Raw genomic sequence first — 20,847 nt, 5'->3', positions numbered from 1 at the left:
CTTTAATTATTAGGACAGTGCTTTTATAGTTATAACATTCAAAATAATTAAATCTTGAGTCTCCTTAAAGAAAAAATACTGTCCGCTTTCCTAAAGTACTGCAAAAATTGAAGACTGGGTTTTCTTCGAGTAAAGTCATTGCTCTTCTTTAAAATCTTCGTGTATGATAGCTGGGATACCCTGTATATTGTTACTGCATCCATGCATACGCACACTCGCTGACTGATATCAATCAGAGAGTTTAATACAACCAATGGCCCGACCAAACACAGAAGAATCCCAAGTATCACTTGATTTTTCACAAATTCCCTCTCCGCCTCCAAGGGTTAGTTAGGGCAAAACTCTGAAATGTAAAAACAACTCTTCTGTGCATAACGAGCAGTTGCTTTACTTCTGATTCTTTTTTGCCGCTGCGCTTATTTGATTGGACCTGGATAACCTTCATCACTAACATGCCTTTCAGGTTCAAAATGGGACATATGACGTTTGCATGGCGCAATTCATTTCTTCCCATTCACAAATTTACTCTTATATGTACCCCAGGGTGATATTTCTTGCCTGTACCTTTTATCAGTACGTACACATGTTAACGCATATTTTGGGCTCTGAAAGCAGTGTTTGTGCTTCTGATATTGCAATAATTGTTGTAGTCAGTATATCCGAGCATAATAAATGCAGCGATATTGTTTAAACAGCTTTGTAGTTATATTCCCTCGTTTTATCGCACATTTTATTTATTGTATTATTACTCAGCTGCAACATGCTATAGCGTCCTAATTAAGTGGAGAAAACTTTGTATTGTAACCTACATTCAAAAGAACACGTTTTCAACACGCGTCGAGAGAATGTTTTGGCGTGCACAATTATTTCCGAAATTCCTAGTACTTGTATTTATTTTGAATCAACACTTCGGGCTTCATTTTTCGTGAAATGTAGTGTACCGCCGATAGTCTTAGCCTTCCTTGTTGACGCTTGAGCAGATTTTCATGACTGGCTTAAAACATGTATTTTCCCGCAGTTCTATAGGAACACAAATTACCGCTAACCCCTTCCTGACATTTGATTTCTTTCATTTCTGTCATGGAAACGAAAGATAACAAAATTCTGAGCCACACCTTTTTCTTCTTTATTTACTTTTCCACTTCTATTAACGTAATACAAAGAACGGGAGTGTTTCTCCTTCAGGTTTTCCGGACGTCTACGGGGATGATTCGCCTTTTGTCCTGGTGGCAGGCTACGGCTGCTGGTCCACAGAAAAATAAAAACGGTCATGCTCGGCTAAAACGCCTAAACGGGCAGAAATGACGCGTTTCTATGTACGGTGACCGCATGTGCTTTTAAAGAAACCCTGACAAACAGGCGATAAACGCTCGCATTTTTTCCTACGTGCGCGGCAGCACTGCGAAACTTTTAGTTGCCGCCAGCACAGATCGGAACTGTGTGAAGTTCCCGTCGCAGCAGATGCGCCTTGCAGTTCCTGATTTGCATTTGTTGTGGTTTTCTTTAAAGTTGCTATCAGATGCATTCATAGCCGCAACTGAAACGAAGCCGTCCAATAGGTACAAAATCACTCGAATGACGTCATTCGAGCGCGCGAAGAACCTCATGACCCTGAGAAAGCAAACTCTTTTCGGAGAGCTGCTAAATTACCTGACGAGCGTACAGCAGTAATTTTTGCAATCTGCTACTGCCTAGACCAGTGGTCAAATGCCAGCGGATCACACGTGCACTCATTTGTAAAACGACTGCCAATTGCTTGAGCGTACAACCGCAACAACAACGACGGTTTTTCGCGGAATGGGGCACTTAAGGCTTTCGTTTTATTACAACATCGCACTACCATTCCGCACATAGACCTTTTCGTTTGTCTTTTGCTGAGGGCTGTTTTGATTTCCCGGAATAAAACACGGCTCCAATTGCAGACTAACAACCAGCGCAAGTCTAATTAAGTAGCGTAGCAACCTCTCAACAAAACTACAAAATAAAGTGGCTCTACTACTACTACTACTACAAAACTAGTGTCTCGCCGAGAAGACACAGACGACAACACCAGTAGAGGGCGGCAAACATTTTACGGCGCTGTGAATGCCACCACACCACTCGTAGAATTGTTTGTCTCGAGATTGTCGAGAGAGCACCTGTTCGTTTTGCGCCTGTTCATTTTTTTGTGGGTACATCACACGTCCTTAAAGGAAGTCACGTAGCAGAAACAAAGAGCTGCTAAATTAATGGTCGACTCTTTCGTACGCTTTCCAACGAAAAGAAATACGAGACCATCTTGTGCAGGTGTGTTCTAAGTGCTCAAGGAAGCTTTCTTTTGTTCATTTGCCTCCTTATGCACGTCCAAATGAATCTTGCTCTTTAACGGGTTCTCTTTAACGTCACTGAGCCAACACTCCTGTTTCTAAAGCGTTCTCGAACACAACCCTGCGGGTTTACTGCACAGCCTGGGTATACAACAGTGTACGAACACTTTTTAAAGTATACGCGCAGATTCTTTCTGCTCGACTCTCTTCGCGCTTGCCCTATACTTTATTAAACCTTTATATTCTTTATTAGTTCCTGGTGAATGGAATGCGATACAATATACAGAAAGAGGTTCTAAAGTGAACATAGTAGTGGGACCTGTTGTTAGGAAATGCGAGAAATGATATAAAAAAGAAGAGACAAATCCGACGCGCGTACAGTTTATTTTTTTATTTATTTATTTATTTATTTATTTATTTATTTATTTATTTATTTATTTATTTATTTATTTATTTATTTATTTATTCGTTGAGTGACCTAACTTGTTAAGTTTAAGGCTGCTTTATAAAGCGTTGTCTTGCACACCTCCACGGCCATGAAAAATCTGATACATTCCAAAGTGCGTGCGCCTATATTTTTGGTTGACTCCACAGCATAGGTCGTCAGGCTCACTCACGAGCGCACTCGAAGACCTCCCGCTCACCACTCATGAGTGAGCGGTTAGTGAGCCTCGCAGTCGTTATGGACCGGCGAGCGTGAGTGCGAGCCCCACAAGGAGTGAGGCCTAGTGTCACTAGATAAGCTACAGAGTACCGTCACTGAGGCATGCAAGTGAGCCACGGCGGCCATTTTGGTGCTTATCAGTGTTGCCAGACTGCCACTTCTGCGGCCTCACCGCTCACTTTGACGAGGTCATTTGTAAACAACCCTGCCGAAGACGCCGCAACACCGCATCTTCGGACACACTTCTGCAGCCGAATTGCTGCGAAGCGCGTTATCTTTGAATCACGTTCGGAACGACGGCAGTCGTGCGCAGCCGCAGAGCAGGGCTGACAAGCTGAGAATACCACAGTTGACCGACATAAAATGCATAAGCAACAAAATGGCGGTGCCCATGAACCGTCGCAGTGTAAACAAATGTCACGTGATGCGAACTGACCAATGATGACGGCGGCGGCACAGAACAATAGGAGAAAAGAGTGCCGATACTCTGTAACCTTATCTAGTGACACTAGTGAGGCCCATTCACCACTCGGGAGTGCGAGAGGCACTCGCGGGAAGCCCCGCTCACCACTTGCGAGTGCAAGTGCAATTCGCCGTGAGCCCCGCTCACCACTCACGAGTGCACTCACGCAACTCGCGCAATTTGCGGGTCTTACCGCGCTTGTACTCGCTGTTGGCTATTCGTTGCTGGAGCCACTCGCTGTGGAGGTTGTTAATGGCACGATTGCTTTCAGCCTTTGAGATATGTCGTCGCTGCACTCCTGCTATGGGGAACTGTATAATTAGCTCTCTGGGGACGTGTTCTTTAAGGAGTATAATTTGGGTGCACTTTTACACCATAATTAACTGATACTGTTCAGTTTTATGACTCATGGCGTGTCTTATGCGCACACTGAAATGCGGGGGGTGGCGACGAGTGGTGCGCGCGAGCGCGACTGAGTGCGAGTGTTTACGACGAGGGGTGAGCGTCACTGAGTACGACTGCTGAGGAAGAGTGTTAAATGTGAGCTCGATTGAGTGCGAGTGGTTAAGGGGTGTGGTGAGTGTGAGCGCGAGTGAGTATGATTGCTGAGTGTGAGTGCGAATTGGGGCGAGTGGTCAAGGCGACTGGTCACCGTGAGTGTCAGTGATTGCGGGAGGAGGAATATATTTTTTCTGTGTGAGCGTGAGTGACGTACAGTTTTGCTGAAGTATGCTCCCCAGTGCGTGTTCGCTGAATCAAAGAAGGCGACTTGGCCGCCTCTAAAGAAATATCTGGCGTTGATGTATACACCATTCCTCTGTTTTATCTTTGCCGATGTTTCTTCACGTCGGTTAGTTGGTTTGAATCCAAACGCGCACCACACAATCGAAAAAGCAAAAGACATTAACAAATGTTGACTGTCAGCTTAAGATTTCTTTTGCAAAGCCAGATAATAAATGTACATTGCTGATTTCCTAAATGCAGAGCATGCACCGAAAGAGGGAACAGCTTTAAAGCAAAAACAGCACTCCATAACACAATACCTACAAATTTGAAAGGTCGCTGAAGTTGTACAAAAGGCGCCACTAAACTCGAGGGGTTTCTTACGATCGTATGTGCTTTATACTTTTATCGTTTTCATATGTTATATCCCTGGTTTTCATAAACTTTCAGTGAGGGTTACAGTATCAGTACTTAAACAAGTATAAATATATCAACAAGTAAATAAATATAATAAATAAGAATACGTAGATAAACAAAAAACAAATATTAAATGCAGTAAACAACAAAACTCATTTTATTCCTAGTCGTGCGATATCCCGATGACTGACAGAGGCCCACATCGATTAGTTACATATGCCCGAAGCTTCTACAAGCTGATGACCCATTTGGCTCTGGCAATAAACAGAACAATAGGTGGACACTTCCTGAATCTATTGTTGTGTTTCTTCAGTCGGCATGCAGACAGTGCCCCATCTGCCCCTCTTATACGCAGCTGCACGACGGTAAGCCCACCTACACGACATGGCGGCGACAAGGTAGAAAACTCTGCATATGTTGTACATAGCTGCAGAACTAAACACAGCATCCATAATCATCACTCGAAGTTCCTACCTTGGCTTGTAACCTGCCCAACTTTTTCATTCACAAATTATAACCTGCACACAAACAATTCGCTAAGTCATGGCGGGGCAAGAAGAAGAGACGTCACGGCACCCCAAAAAAAGACTGCAATTTCCCTCGCAATCGCCTTAACTCGAGCATCCACAATGATGAGGGAGTGCCAAGCAGCATACAAACATTTTGCAACCAGGGGAATTTCCAGGATTGCTCTAGGCATCACCCTTCATCGCGAACATCGGAGAAGAATAACGATCATATGGGCCCCAGTTCACTCCCCTCTTTTCCGGAACCAAGCGGCGGACGCCTTCACACGAGATTTGGTCAGCCGAGCACTGGTACAAGAAGAATAAAGGACAAAATACCCACTCCTCACGTACAAGATTACCGGTTAGCCCAAAGGCGATACACTCCAGTCTCTGAACAACATACCAGGACCCAACAGACTGCTCTTCGTCGACTCCATACTAGAGCAGCCACATTCTACGAGGCTACACATTTTACACAAGGCTACAGCTGTGCAGACACTGAGACATCCCTATCACGCTTTACCGCACAATATTGGAATGTCAAAATAACCCCGACAACGACCCTATCCCAAACCCTTCCTAACGCATTTGGAGAGAGAACTGGGACAGCTGCAGCTGGTCGAACGGGCGTCGAGGGCGGGTCGCTCTCCAATTGCGCCCTGGACTAAGGGGTCCGTTTACCAGATTGTTCTGCTCTCAACAATGAAGTACGGTCTCTCTCTCTCTGTCTGTCTTTCTCACGGCAGTGAGTCAAGCCATGAAATAGGTGTGTGCATAAACTCTCCACGAGGCTTTTTTAGCAGCCGTTTGTTCAGTTGCCATGCTGCCATACCTTTTTTGCATAGTTGCTTAGCTACTCGCATGCCAAACACCTCTCCTTGCAGTCCCTGCACTTGAAAAATCAAGCTGAGTTCCATTAACTGGGGTCATGGTATTGTTTCCGCGGCACAAAAACAGGAGAGGGCTATGTCAATATTGCGAATGTGGTCATGCTTTAGCTGAACTTCAGTAAGGTTTGAAGGTGTGAGCGACCCTAGTGCGTGCTAGAAGCAAAGGTGTTGGGGAGAAAATCTGAGCTTCACACCAATATAATGTATGGTGTCATCCTTTAAGGCATGCTGAGCTGAACCTGAGAATTTATGTTTTGGCCAGCGTCCTCGGCGTCCTCGGGGACGCCGAGGACGCCGAGGACGCTGGCCAAAACTTCAGCGCCAGCGACTTCAGCGTTCTCGGCGGGACGGGTATTGTTATAAAAGAAACTAGGTAATAATTACCAGTTGAAAAAGCGCTGTCAAAAAAATTAAAAAAATTTTCATCCGGCTTAAAATCTGATTAAACAGCAGAGCTGTGATTCTTTTGCATCGGGTCGAACGTCAACAGGCCAAGCAAATTGTTCGGTTACCGAGAAGAAATCAGCAGCTAAAAGTCAGTGGCAGGAGGCTTCCGCCCCTCTCCGTCCCCTGGCGGGAGGGTGAGGTACCCGCCCTGCGAGACCACTTTGCCCTCTACCGGTGGGTCTGGCTTCCTGCGAGGCCGCTTCTGCCCCTCAGTGAGGTAAGCCTTACAGGAGACTAAAATAAAGGACCGGTCTACAACAAATCCACTTTTAATGCGCAGTGCATCGCGTTACGCCTGGTTAGCTCAAAAACCAAGCACACAGACACGTGTGCAGACGCAAATATAAGTATGTCCATCCCCAGCGCCATTCACGAATGAGCAACCGGAGTGTAGACAACACTGTCCACCTGCCTTTAGAGGGTGCGTGCTGAAACACAGGAGCATAATCATCGCAGTCAAGTGGCAACAATCCACGCCAGCCGCATCGCGAACGCTTTGAACGAAGAAGTTGCTTCTCGCTTTTGCTCTCGGTCAACACGACAGAGCGGACTTCGTGCTCCTGACTACGTTAGCTGACTTCGTGGTCTCCCAGTCCTTCGGTCTAGGAATGAATCCGCCTTACAGTTTTTGGGGGAGGTGTGGGGTCCTCGTTTCCTTACCATGGAGCTCCGCAATCGGACACGTTACCCTCCTACACTGCCTCGCGACGATAACTCCCTGCCTAAGCCAACACCCATCGTCTGCTCTAGTGCTGTCCGTCAGCGGGACCCTACCTCGTTTATCGGCACCGATGAGCAAAACGTCGACGACTGCCTTGCTGTGTTTGAAAGGGTGAGCACCCATAAGAATTGGGACAACCGCTTCAAGCTAAATAACGTGGAATTAGTTTGACTGGTGTCGTGGAGCAAGGGTTCGGGAACGACGCAGCCCATTTTAAAACGTGGCCAGAATTTAAAGCCGACTTCCAAGCAGTATTTGGCCATCCCGCTGTGTTTATGTATATGCATGTACATATACGTGTGTACCTGCGTGTGTGCGCGTTCCGCCGTAAAGCGTTTTCACTGATTCCATAACGAAGTTGGCAGTATATGTTTGGCTTGATCAGTAACAGTGTAAACACCAGCGGTGCTGATGCCCGTCGTAAAAACTACTGGAGCCAAGCTGGGACTGCTCTTCTACCGCAAAACGCGCAGCAAATTAATTAAAAATTTAGCTTCACACTGGTTATTTTATCATTAAAATAATTTTGTTGCTACTAGAGCATTTGCACATGCCTTCTATAAGACTTCCTTTAGAAGCTCTAGGAAGCTCGCATAGTCCTGCATAACACAGTTCAAGTAATCAACTCCCACCGGATGTTCGTACACGGCAGCAATGACGTTTCAGCTTGTCAGAAGAAGGTATGTTTATTCGCTCTGGTATTCTTTCCTTAAGGCTGCGGAATTACCGCAGCGCTGTCTTGAAAGGGTGTCAGGTATGGTCCCGTTGAAAACCCGTTCCAACACCTTTATCGACTAGGACTCTTGATACACGCGCCTCCCGCCGCTTCATTAAGTCTCTCTAAGAATATTTAACTCATTGAAGGCACTGAAACTGCTCTTTATTACTGTCGGTATGGGGCGATATCTTTTTGTGTACACTGATGTTCTCTACAGTTACACCGGCGAGCATCTGCTCGCCCCTTACAGCGTTGACACTCCATTTGACTTCAAAACTTTTTCTTGCAAGACATCTACAGCCGGGGCGCAATTCGGAGTTTGTACGCTTCAGAAATGACCACTTCGCGTCCGTTTCAGCCGTGACGTAGGTACACTTGCGAGGCCTCCGACCAACAAATCTGCCGCATCACATCTGGTCGCCTGCATTCAGCCAATCAGGGCTCGCTCAAAGCAGACACTTTCAAATGGACGCGAAATGAACCAAACTGAGAATTCCGCCTCAGATTTCTGCTGCGTCGGTAGGAACGTGTCGCCCACAGATGCATAGGTATATTTTCTCGGTACACTCTGGGGAAGTGATTCTCTGTACATTTGCTACAGCTTACATTCTAATGGTAGGTGATCGTAAATTGCTGTCCGCAGGTTACAACCGATGGTCTCAAAGCGCCGGATTTTGAGCGAAGGATATCTTAATGAGCCCCGGAAAGTTGTTGTCGGGACCGTTTGCTGTAGTCGAGATCCCTGGAGACCGAATACCTTAGCGGAGACGGAAAACATTCCTGCCCGAATGCAAAAGACGAACACCACTTATTCATCTAAACACCATATTGTAGCGAAAAATGCTGGCCACTGTTTCGTTAGCTGGAAAAAACTCTAGCCATATTTAAGGGAACAAACATTGGCACATAACCGAGAATTAAGAAGACACCTTTAAAACATAAACAACACGCAACATTTTTTGGCAGGATAATATTGAAAGCTTGATCAAGATGTGTCTCAGGGTTCGACATTTATGCATCGAGGACAAAGACGTACGTCACGAAAGGTCGACGGTACAGCATATCCACCCTTGCAATGCTCACGTGACATTCATTTAGCAACGTAGAAACGCCTGAGTTACTTGGTACGCAGCCCAACACGTTCGGAATATAAAGTTTCCGCGAGGAATTTTCGCCTCGTCGGCAACAATGCGACTGTCAGAATTTCCAAATAGCACAGTATTCAGTGACCACAGAAAGGCGGTGAAACCGAAATTTTCCTTTATTGGAAGTGTAAAACACGCTAGACAAGACGTCAGCATTGCGAAAAAAGTGCAATGTTTGCTAATCTCCCGTGATTACCACCACCATTCCAGCGTAACACAAATGAAGCTTGATCTTTGCCTCCGGCCTCCAGTTCTTCGCCGCCATGTCGCCTTTTTATCATTGCTACATAAATATGTTTATAACTGCACTCGTTCCACATTGCCAATCCAAATCGCATCAAACATGACCCGAAGATTAAATACCCCATTGAGTTTTTCCCGTGTGTATGGTTCCACAGATGCGTTTAACTTATCTGCGCTTCCTGTGGTCACTTGTAGAATAGCCTACCTGAAAGCCTTGATGCAGAAAATAATCGGGATAAATTTCGTCATCTTGTACAGGAGCACTTGCAGAGCAGCACATATAGTCATCATCTTGTTTTCCTCCTGGGCAAGCGAGTTGAAATGTTCGCGATGTTTTCAATCTAGTGTATTTTTTTCCTTGCAATCAGTTTTTTTTTTTTTTGCTGTTTGTGTCATGTTCAAGCTCTTTGTCGCAAACATGTTAATTCCTTTTTTTGAATCTTCTATCATCAAACGGCACTGCGAGAATTGTATCTCTTCATTTCATGTGGTTTGTGTGTTGTGAACGTTGTAGTTGTACTTTTTGCGTTATTTCCCTTCAATGTACATATGCGTTTTTTTTTTTTGTTCTTGCCTTGTGTGCATCGTAGTTTTTAGTTTACACATCTTTTCTGCTGATTGATGGCCGCTAGCTCTCTTTGTAAGTTTTATGTAACCCCCCTTACTGAATGCACCGGGCGTGGGGTATTTTAAATAAATAAATAAATAAATAAATAAATAAATAAATAAATAAATAAATAAATAAATAAATAAATAAATAAATAAATACAAGCTTACACGTAACGGGCCATGAAGACAAAATAGAACTTCGTTCTTTTCAAAAAAACGATAGTGGTAGATCACTCGTCTCCATTTCAACCAAGAAAGACGTTTTTTACCGAAAACAGACAAGAAATATTGAACGACATTCAAATTTCCCTCCACAGTGACGTAATATTCAAGAGTGGTGCAGTAAATGGCTCATGTCACTTAACGTCAGTAAAGCATCTTCGATTTCTTTTCACCAAAGTTCTAATTATGCACCCGACTCTTATTCTCTAAACAATACTGCGGTACCCTCCGGCACATCAGTCAAGTACTTAGGCCCCCAAATTAGTCACAATTTAACTTTTTCTGAACATAACAGTCATTTTACTAACGCAGCAAATCGTGTTCTCGGCTATATACGTCGCAACCTTTCCTTGGCACCGTCGTCTGTTAGACTACTTGCATACAAAACACTCGTTCTTTCCAAGCTTGATTACGGCAACGTCATCTTGATTACAGCCTGATTACAGCCAGATGAACCTGGCTTGATTACAGCCAGGTTACTCCTTTCAGATTATTCGAATCACTGAAGCATTTCGGCACTAAAATCGCAACTTCACCTCCCTCCTCTTACCTCCCGTGGACAGATAACACGCCTCTCTATTTATCCACGGTTCTTTTATACCTTGCCCCCAAACAATCAGTTCATCCTACCCCTCCTAAGACCTCGCGCCACAGCTATAGTAACGCTGTTTACCCGCCACGCGCTCACACTGTAACTTTTCAGCGTTCATTTTTTTGTTCATACAGCGCATGACTCGAACAATCTTTCTGCCGACATCGCCGTTATTACTGATAGCAGTCGTTTTAGGTCTGCGATAGAAGATTTGTGTCATGACCTGTAACCTTTATTGATTACATAATTGCACTCTATTTTTACTGCCTTTTTCCAGCCCACCCCTCATGTAATGCCCCAAAAGGGCCCTTGAGGTACCAATAAATAAATAAATCAAAAAATAAATAAATAAATTATGAGAAGGAGAAACGTGTCATTGGCCGGCAGTGATTGAGTGATTGATTGATTGCAGGGTTGACGCACCGACGCAACGCAGGCGATGAGGCGCGCCGTAGTGGAGGGCTCCGGATTAATTTTCACCACTTGGGGATCTTTAACGTGCGCCGAAGTCTCGTACACACGGGCGTTTTTGCTTTTTGCCTTCATCAGAAAAGCGGCCGCCACGGCCGGGAATCGAACCCGCGACCTCGTGCTCAGCAGCGCAATGCCTTAGCCACTGGGCCTCCGCGGGGGGTTATTGGCCGGCAGTAAAAACCTGTTTATCACTTTGCTAACTGTGCTTTAGCCTTCAAGTGATACAATTAGACGGAATTATGGGCCGCACTATAATCTCCCAGTCATGTTTACAGAAGGTGGCTTAGGTAAACGGCCGCCAATCGCACGAACAAAATTCTGTGACGCCATAGAAAGTCGCCGGAAGTTGCTAGAGAGTCGCCGCTGTTGAATTGGCTTTCTTTGTTATTTTTAATATTTCTTTGAAGTTGCCGATAAAATTCGCATTGTTCTTAAAGGGACAAATCAGCCTCCTCAATTAACCGAACTTGTATTTCGTCTCCATAGCCCTTTAACGAAGACAGGTGGGTTAGTTGGTGTTTTCCTAACTATATAAGACCTAGTACCAGTGCAAGAATGAAGACTAACAACAAAGCGAACAGACAGAACAAGCACTAGTGTTCGTCGTGTCTGCTCTCCCCATCCTTGTTCTTCCCTTTCCAGCTGTTACCATCTCTGACTGCTGCTTACGAATACAAAAGCCCGTATCTATAACAAACGCTACTCAACTGGCGCAACTTTCGATTATCATAGCAACACCACAACACTACCCGTATGACATTATTTATTTATTCGAAGTACCTTAAAGGCCCAGCAGGGTATTGGGTAAGGGGGGCAAGAAGAGCAGATAAACACAAAATAACAAACGTTATACGAAAACTAGACATATAATACCGCAACGAGTCGGTCAATACGAGAAAAAGAACACGATAACACCAAGTGTGGCAAGAAAATAAATACAAGCAATAATAACATCAAGCGTGATAGCCGTAACGCAAAAAAAGAAAAAAATTACACCATCTTCCCGTGGGGAACCCTGATGACGATGAGAAGCATCATAGGTGTTGCGTGTAGGTTCCATTGTGTTGCCGTTATGTTGTTTCATTTATCGGAGCACGAATGGGAACGTAGTGATAACCCCATGTAGAGTCAGAGAAATGTTGAGAAATGTAGCGACAGCGAAGAGACCGACACCGGCGTTACCTGATCGAACACCTCCTGGTTCTCGTCTTTCTTTATTGCGTGCTCACGCTCCTTCCGCGCTGCCCGCCCTCTTCGTCCTCTTCTCTGGTTGAGCTGCAAGGCACGTGGCCACAGCTTTCCCGCGGGAAATTCAACATCCTCCTCTAAAGTTTTCAGTTCGTCGTTTTTGTTGGCGTTCAGCGTCGCGTGCCTTCGTTGTATCAGTAGCTTCTTGAAGTAGTTTCTTGACGTAGCTTCTTGACGTAGCGCACTGGGAAGAGCGCCACCTACCTCGTGTTGCTGCCAGAGAGTCGTGGGATCGAAACCGGGCGCCGTTATTTCTTTTTTTTATAGAGTAGGGGGAAAGGTGCGGACGCCGGTCGACGGAGGGTCGACTAAGAGATGCTTTGCATCTTACAGGAAAAACACGGTATTCACAAGAAGGAACGCCGGCGTTCCTGTTTGATGGTTTCACAAGGAAAAAAATCCCTCCACCTCCCCGAAGGGGATCGTGCGGAAATGCGAATGCATTGGGTGCACCGAATTCTTCTTTGCGGTATCGTTGCCGCGAGGGATTCGACTTCACCGACTTCCATCGCTATCAAGGCGCCAGTCGGCAAGCAGTCACGGAGAGAGGTGCGCGCTCCCTGCATTTATATGCGCAGCGAGCGGAGAGGGGTACGCGGAGAGGAGAGAGAGACCCGCGCCAGTCCGCGCGCGAGCTCTCTCTCCGCCCCGAGCTCCACGATGCGAGCGCCCTCACACGCCGAGCGCGCTCCTCCTCTCCCCTTGCCCTCCGCTACTCCGCACCTGCTCCGGTTGCTAGGCGCGCGCCACAGCTGTTGCTAGGCGCACGCCGCTCAACGACGCAAGACAACCTGCGGCTAAGAAATGCATTCGCATTTAAAATGCTTGTGGAGGTGATTGGGGAATGTTTCTGGGTTAGTGAGCGATGCGATATAATCAGGGATGTCGTTCCACAAGCGGATAGCACGTCGGAGAGCAGATGAATTGGATGACTTTGTGGTGTCGTAGATTCTGGTGAAGCTGCATTGATTAAAGAATCTGCGTGATGTGGAAAGAGGGCTTACAGTGGGTAATGGGGAGGGTCTGGTACGATACATGTATTTGTGGAAAATGCACAGAAGCGCGATTTCCGTCGCATGTGCAATGGTTCTCGTGAAAGATCGTGTTTCATTTTAGGTGCGGAGTAACGTAGGACCGCATAATGTCCATCCGCGTCCGTGCGCATATCATTTACAATCGCAAAAAATCACACAGGCACCGGCACGATTCGAGCCTGCGTCTGGTAGACCAGACGGAGTTCGTCTCAGTCGTCTTACCCATTCGGCTATGACCGGTTTTTTTCTTTATTGCAATATTTCAGTACAAAACAAGCACCAACAAACAAAACACTACAACGATAAAACTGCTAGTCATCACCTTGCCAGCTGAAAAACGCTTAAAATTGTTTGAGGTTGGTCAGTGTCTCCATCACAGGCAACCACTCTTGAGGCTCAGGCTGAGCCCTCCACACTTCAATAATCATACGCATTGAATCACCGAAATACTGTCTTGACCATTTAGCGTGAACGTCCCTATGGCGTATGGCCACGCGGGATTTCCAAATTGCATGTAGGGCCAGGACCATCACGAGGTCGTAACGTACTTCATCACTCTCAATCGGTAAAAACCTAATACCGTGAGCGTCCGGGGGGAAATATTTTTTCAGGGTCTGCTGAAGCACGTCCCAAAAGGAGACTCCGTCCCTGCTGTCCAAAAACACATGTTCTACAGTCTCAGGTTTTCTGCACGGGTAGCAGTCAACCCCACCCGGTAAAAACATTCCCTTTTCCTTCTGCCACGTTTTCGCATCAAGGGCGCCCGAGTGAAGTTTTAAAAAAAAGTCTGAACCCATGGGCCAATCGCCATACGTTTCACACGCTTTAAGCACATCCTGTCCTGGCCCTACACGGTACACTGATCTCTACAAAGGAATGGCAAGTACGGAATCAACGAGGTCATTATGCAATCTTTTACGCGTCACACTAGATAAGTACTCTAGCGTGAAGCGTGCACGCAAAAACTTGGTGACTTGTACCACCTCACGGAAGTAGCCTTTCAGTGCGCCAAAAGAAAAAGAAGCTGACGTCACAACAAAATCAGGAAGCGCTCTGGCGAACTTCACCTGACACACAGTGCGCAAAAAGAGGTCCTTCACATCCCGAAGAAACAAAAAACGATTTACCACTTGACGCAAAAACAGATGCGATAATGACAGACCACCAAGACGCACGCGCCAAAACAGGTTCGTGGGGCTGGTTCTCTACCAAAACGACTCCCAAATCAACACAGCAAAAACTCGGTGCAAGGCCTGTACATGTGCCCGCGAACAATGCAACACCTGTAGAACGTACCCCAGTTTGCTAATTAAAACAGATTACATACTGAGGCCCCCGCAAATATTGAAAGTCCGCCACCCTTCCTTTTCTCGGCCTTTTCACGCAGTTCGACTGTTTGACTGCGCCAATAAGGGTCGCTGTCTACATAGTTCTCGAGAGGCACTCCCAAGTACTTCACCGGCGTCGTCTGCCAGCTGATACACTCGAAAACACTAGGTGTACTGCCCCAGTGGCAATGCCAGAAGCCTAGACATTTGTGACAATTAACACCACTGGCACTGTACTTGGAAAAATTTTCAAGGTGTTTACAGCAATGCTTATGCTTCTCCTATCAACAAAAAAAGAGCAATGTCGTCAGCGTAAGCTAATACCCGCACTTCAAACGACTGAAGTTAAAACCCATTGACGTCTTCACTCCTGATTACGCTTAAACAAAAGGCTTCAATGTAGAAACAAAAAAGCAACGGAGACAATGGACAACCCTGATGAATCGCACGTTGAACAGTAACGGGTGTGCCGATTGTTTTGTTAATAACACGCCTAGTAGAACACCCAGTGTACGCCATGCGCACACCATTAAGAATAACAGAACCAACATTCATGTGTTCTAACATATCTAACAAAAGTTCGTGCGACACCTGATCGAAGGCTTTAGCCATGTCTACCTGGAGCATTGCCAAAGTCCCTTCCATGGCGCCACAACACTCGAGAACACTTCGGGCAGTATGAATATTTGTAACTATCGACCGCCCTTTGATCCCGCACGTTTGATGCGGCCCTACCACGTCCTTTATAACAGTGTGTAAGCGGCGAGCCAATATTTTCGTTAAAACCTTATAATCGATATTTGTCTGACTAATAGGACGGTACCCAGGGATCTGCCTGAGTTTCGCAACCTCCTCTGATTTCCGTATAAACACAGTGTGCGACACGAGAAAAGAAGGTGGCGGCAGCACACCTTTGTGGTACGCCTCAGAGTAAACTTTACATAAATCCGGGCTGATGTCACCCTTAAACTCCCTGCAGAAAGCGGCACTCAGGCCATCAGGGCCCGGCGATTTCCCTGGGCTGAACTCGTCGATAGCTTTGCGTATCTCTTCTACCGTAGTATCTCTTTCGTGATCCGCCATACCTTCCACGTCTAAGCACGGTAGCAAAGACGTAAACTCTTCTCTAAACTTGACAGCATCGACAGGATGACGAGAAAACAAATTTTTATTAAAGTCACAAAAACAACGCTCGATATTAGCCCGGTCCATGTAAACCACGCGTTCGGCTTCAATTTCCACTATCGCATTTCTGCGAGCATACTTTTTTTCCGCGCTGAGTGCTCTTTTAGACGGCGCTTGCCCATGCAAGAATCGTTCAGCTCTTGCGCGCACAAGCGCACCTTGATACTTCTCTTTATCTTGACATCGAGCTGCGCTTTTACTGCGGGTCAATTTCCGGCGTTGGAAACCCCCGCCCCCAACAGGGCGTCGACTTGGAAACTGGCTACCAGGACCAGTCTGTGTCCAAGCGGCCGCGTCAAGACAGTGTCGGGCAACGGGGAGGGGGAGACGGTTCCGCACCGGTGGGGTCGGTGAGTGTGGGACCTACGTTGAGGCGCTCGAGCTTCTAGCCAAAGCTTAACACGCCCTACGACAGAGGACCTACGGCATCAAAGAATTCGTAAGAGCGCCATCCTTGCCTTCGCTTTCGGACTGCTAAAAGTATTTTCAAATTGTCTTTGTGTGCCGTCGAAGAGCAAGGAAAGTGTAGGGCGTGGTCTAGCGATGGGCTTAAGCTCATTAGTTGTATTTCGTGGGTTTTTGGTTCTGCGTTGGGTGTCGAAGGGTTTTTCTTACGGTCATGGCGCGGTTTTTGGGGTGTGTTGGGTGTCGAAGGGTTTTTGTCTTCGTGCCAGGGCGGGGGTTTGGGGTGTTTTGTGTGTACGAGCGTCACGTGAAGCTCTCTCGACGGGCTCAAGTTGGCTCGATTTTTTTTGGTGGGGAGGGGGTTTGGTTTTCCTAGTTTTACGGCATTGTGTTTTTTTTTTTTTTTTCAAAAGTACCAGCGTAACTGTTTTGGGGTCTGTTTGTTTTCTCACTCAACCTGGTGTATTTAAACATGCCAATTCGTATTGCCATGCTTAACGTCATGGGGCTTGCCGACAGGAGACGGCAGAATCAGTTGTATCGTTTAGTGACCGAACAAGACCTTGATATAGTGGCGGTACAAGAAACGAAGGCTGAGAGAGAGGTACGGCGTGTGCGTCGCTCACGCGGTCGGGATGTCTGCGGGCGTTGCCCTGCTGGTATGAAGGAGTTTGGGGGAAACCCTAGAGACCGTCACCGCGTCCGAGTGTGGGCGTTTTGTTGTGTGTGATTTTGTTTTTTCGTCAAGCGAATGGCGCTTGATTTGTGTGTACGCGCCCACAAAGGCAGCGGACAGGAAGGGTGTTTTTAAGTGCGAATGCACTTCTTAAGCGAGCCTGAATCGTCCGCCGCCGTCGTCCGCATAGCAACAGCTGCGGGTGCGCGCGCTCCTCGTCTTCCCTAGCAACGGGGGGAGATGGGCGCGCGCTGCCTGGCCGCGTCCCCATGGCTCATTCTTGTTGTTGTTCCTGCTGACATGGCACATACCCACGTGGGGGATTGGCCAGGAATCGGGCGTGAGAAGGGCTAATGCACCCGCTTAAAGGAGTACTGACACGAAATTTCAAAGCTGAGATAACTACCGTGCATTCGCACTTACACACTCTCCCCCCCGGGGAAGTGCGAGGGAATTTTTTTTTTTAGGTTGTTCGCGGGTTTTGCGATATGAAGAGGCTCGTCATTTTACTTGGCGGCTTTAATTGCGTGTGTTCCGCGCAAGACAAAAGTAGCCCGACAAGTATCCACGATGCAAGTATTTTAATTGATATTGTCGCTGACTATTGCGCCGGAAGATGTGGGCGATAGCCTTGGTAGTAGCGGTACCATTCGCTATACACACTTGCAGGGCAGCAGTCATGGGCGCATCGACAGAGTGTATATTGTGTATATTTCGGCAGAGACTCTGCAGGAGTGTGATAGCTACCCAGTCTCCCCCGTTTCCTTCATCGATCACTGCCTTGTGACCGTAACCGTTGGTAGGATTGCAAAACCAGGCAACGCGTTCTGTTGGGGGCATTGGAAGCTTAATAACAAGCTGCTGCAGGATGAACATTTCACTGAGGCCGTTAACGCATGCGCACGGACGTTTTTCGGTGGAGACGAGAACGTTAACTTTACCCTAAATTGGGAGATCTTCAAGCTAGAAGTTGAGTTAAAGACCCTCGAAAGATCATCCGCAATCAAATACACCGAGAAACAAAGAGAAGCCTGGTTACGAAGTACCCTGGACATTTTCGTTAAGGAAGAGTGTGAATCGCCCAGAGCGTTGAAGGATGACATTCGCGCATTCGGCTATGACCATGAGTTTGTACCCGGGAGTCAAATGGGTTACTCCCTCACCTGTAACGGTGCGGAGTACTTTAGGACCTCCCAATGTCCGACCGCGTCCATCCGTGCGCGCACCGCCATCATGTGAAAATCAAGCGAAATTCCATTTGAGCCGTGAGTTGCACTTTTAGGGAATAGTCGAAGTGCAACTCATGGCTTTAAATCGAATGACGGCCGGGGCGCAAATCGGTTCCCTTGGGGCACAACTTGGATGTCATTTCGAGTCCCCGTACTCCACACCCCCACCATCATCCACGGAGTGGAGATGCTGCCATTTTTTTGTCATGCTTGAAGTGAAGTCATATGATTTGGATGTAAACCGTGGCGCCCGATTTTGTACAGCTTCTAGTTTGTCAATTAAATAATTTTGATAGGGGGACCAAACTGAGGACGTGAACTGTAGTTGTGTTTATATACTCCACTGAGACTCCACTAAGCGATATTAATCCAAAAATTCAGCCGTACAAACCTCTTGAACTCTTAACGACCATGTGCAGAAACGCCACGTCAGTAGTGTGACGTTGAACTCATAAGCTCCAGCTGCTGTCCCAAAGAGACAGCCTCCTGCGTCTTTGGCTTGTTTTTGTTTTGTAAACGAGCTCCTATCGCCGTGGCTTCTTCTGCCATCCAGCCAGGGGCAATCTTCCTAATTTATGCCCTGACACGGAGCGCGGCTGGAGTCAGTCGATCGAGCCCGGCACGAACGTCCTCGTAGATTTCGCGAGCGCGCGCGTTGCTGGCAAACATCACGCGCACTTTTTAAATCACTGGAGTTCATGACATCGCGAAAACACACCTTGCCTTTATTTTAGCCATTTCGTTTTGCGTGTCCCGGTACACCCTAGAAACCAGCTGCTTCGGAACTCCGGAGGAATTTAAACTCAGCTGTAAAAACGACGCCAGGAGAAATTTTCCAATATCGTTGCTTTATTCGGCACATCGTATTTGCTTTTCAGAAACGCACTGCCATATAAATAATTTTTCTAGCAGTGTCATCACGCCTGTATTTCAAAATTTCCACCCCCTAAACAACTTGCGCAAGATTCACGTGACTCATGCCGCCTCTTGTGTTCTTTACCCTGCAAAGAATAACCTAAAAAAAAACAAGCTTCTTTCGCTCCTTTTCTCGCGTTGCAGCCCCTTATTTTAAAGCACATGGTTGAAGTCCTGTCACTGTAAAGTATCACCACTCGCCTGGTCCACGTTTCCTTCCGTGCCGACTGAGGCGCTGTGGATTGCTTTCCAGAGGGTGTGTTCGCCGTTTTCATCCAAGAGAGTTTTGAAAGGCTATTTGGGACTGTTTCCCTGCTAAGAACTCGTGAAAATGGGTGGCGTATTTTTTTTTTTTTTTTGTTAGGAAGTAGTACTTCGAGTTGCCGTTATGACCTCAAAGGATGACGGTGAAGTGCTCAGAGAAGACAACATTCCGGGACGATCAAGGCTGAATACATCATCCGGGGAAGACAAGTGGGTGGTTTGGAACTTCCCACATTGTTTGCCCTGGATTAGGTTTATTCGTTTCATTTCCGTAATTCTCGCAACAAAAAAAATAGTCACTGAGATTTGGCTACCCCGTTGAAAAGTCAACCGCTGTCTCTCGTCGTGACTCCGCGGCAATGAAGTACAGCGCCTTATATTCGCCGTAGTGGAATAGCCACAGGTGTTCAACTACCCTGGAGAAACTTCAAGACTGTGTTCGTAAGGTGGTATAGCACCCGTAGCAGTACACCCATAGCGACCTTGGAAGCATCAACACAAAAAAAAGACTTACCCATAAAAGCGACAGGCCTCGCGTGGCCCACGATATTCCAACCATTATAGTTCCGTTAGGGGCACCCCGAAGCGGTTGAGGCGGGCGGCGACAAATGGCCGCCTTTGCACGATGTACTTTCAGCTGCGAACACAGTACTTTGGAGTCACTGTCTTGGTGCGCTGAGGGTGCGGACAACCACTCCTTCTGCGGGGGTATCCTCGGGTCCCCACAACGAGGCCGCGACGCCGGCGACTGCGCCGGTCTCTAACAGGACCCGCTAGCTGAGTGCGCGCCCGCTTGCCTTTGAAAACAGACACATGTGGGGGAGGGCAGCAACTTTTGCAAGAGTGTCGCACCGACCGGAGCCGGTTTACAACGCTGTCAGTACTCTCTCGCTACCGTAAGGCTGCTAGTACGCCCACACTGCTTCGCCTTTTCCCGTTAGTCGATTCCCATAGACAGTTGGTGCCATTAAACGGGGGAGGAGGAGACGCTTTTTATTTTTCGGTGAGCGAAGGGAACGGCAGAGGAGTCGTTACGTCTTTCCGTGACGACTTCTGGCGATGCCTCGTCACGAGCTACCAGGAACGCTAGGCGAAAAAATGAGTCTCCTCTTCTTCTTCCACGCAGTCAAGAGAGCGAGGGTAAAAAAATGGTTGAAGATGGATCGGCACGGGGAAAAATCGCAGCGATGAATCAACCAGAATGACGAAAATACGAGAACTGAGCCGAAGAATGCTTGAACCGGCGGACAGCCATATTTTTCGCTACCACTTTATTTGTGTGGTTATTGCTGAGGGTAGCGCTCAGGCTAAAATGGCCGAATTTTCACCTTCGGTCAGGCTCGCGCAAATGTAACGTTCAATGCTGTGGCGACAATGCTTTGGTGCTCATTGTTTCGCCAGCTCGCACCTAGTCGGGTTT

At 47.0% G+C, this 20,847-nt stretch overlaps 1 protein-coding gene across 1 annotated transcript in view; it reads right to left on the bottom strand.

The window, feature by feature from the left end:
* LOC144161564 (uncharacterized) overlaps positions 1–20,274 on the bottom strand; it is a 365,076-nt gene extending 344,802 nt beyond the window's left edge. The window contains exon 1 of the mRNA XM_077692215.1: positions 19,942–20,274. Coding sequence (XP_077548341.1) covers positions 19,942–19,986 — 45 coding nt within the window. The 5' untranslated portion in view covers positions 19,987–20,274. The remainder of the gene's footprint in view (positions 1–19,941) is intronic.
* Positions 20,275–20,847: the final 573 nt, after the last annotated feature.

Source organism: Haemaphysalis longicornis, unplaced genomic scaffold (assembly GCF_048455015.1).
Source record: "Haemaphysalis longicornis isolate Haplotype H1 unplaced genomic scaffold, Haemaphysalis longicornis Haplotype H1 scaffold_12, whole genome shotgun sequence".
NCBI lineage: Eukaryota > Metazoa > Arthropoda > Arachnida > Ixodida > Ixodidae > Haemaphysalis > Haemaphysalis longicornis.
The sequence above is the reverse complement of the archived record's forward strand: the minus strand, read 5'-3'. Positions and strand labels throughout refer to the sequence as shown.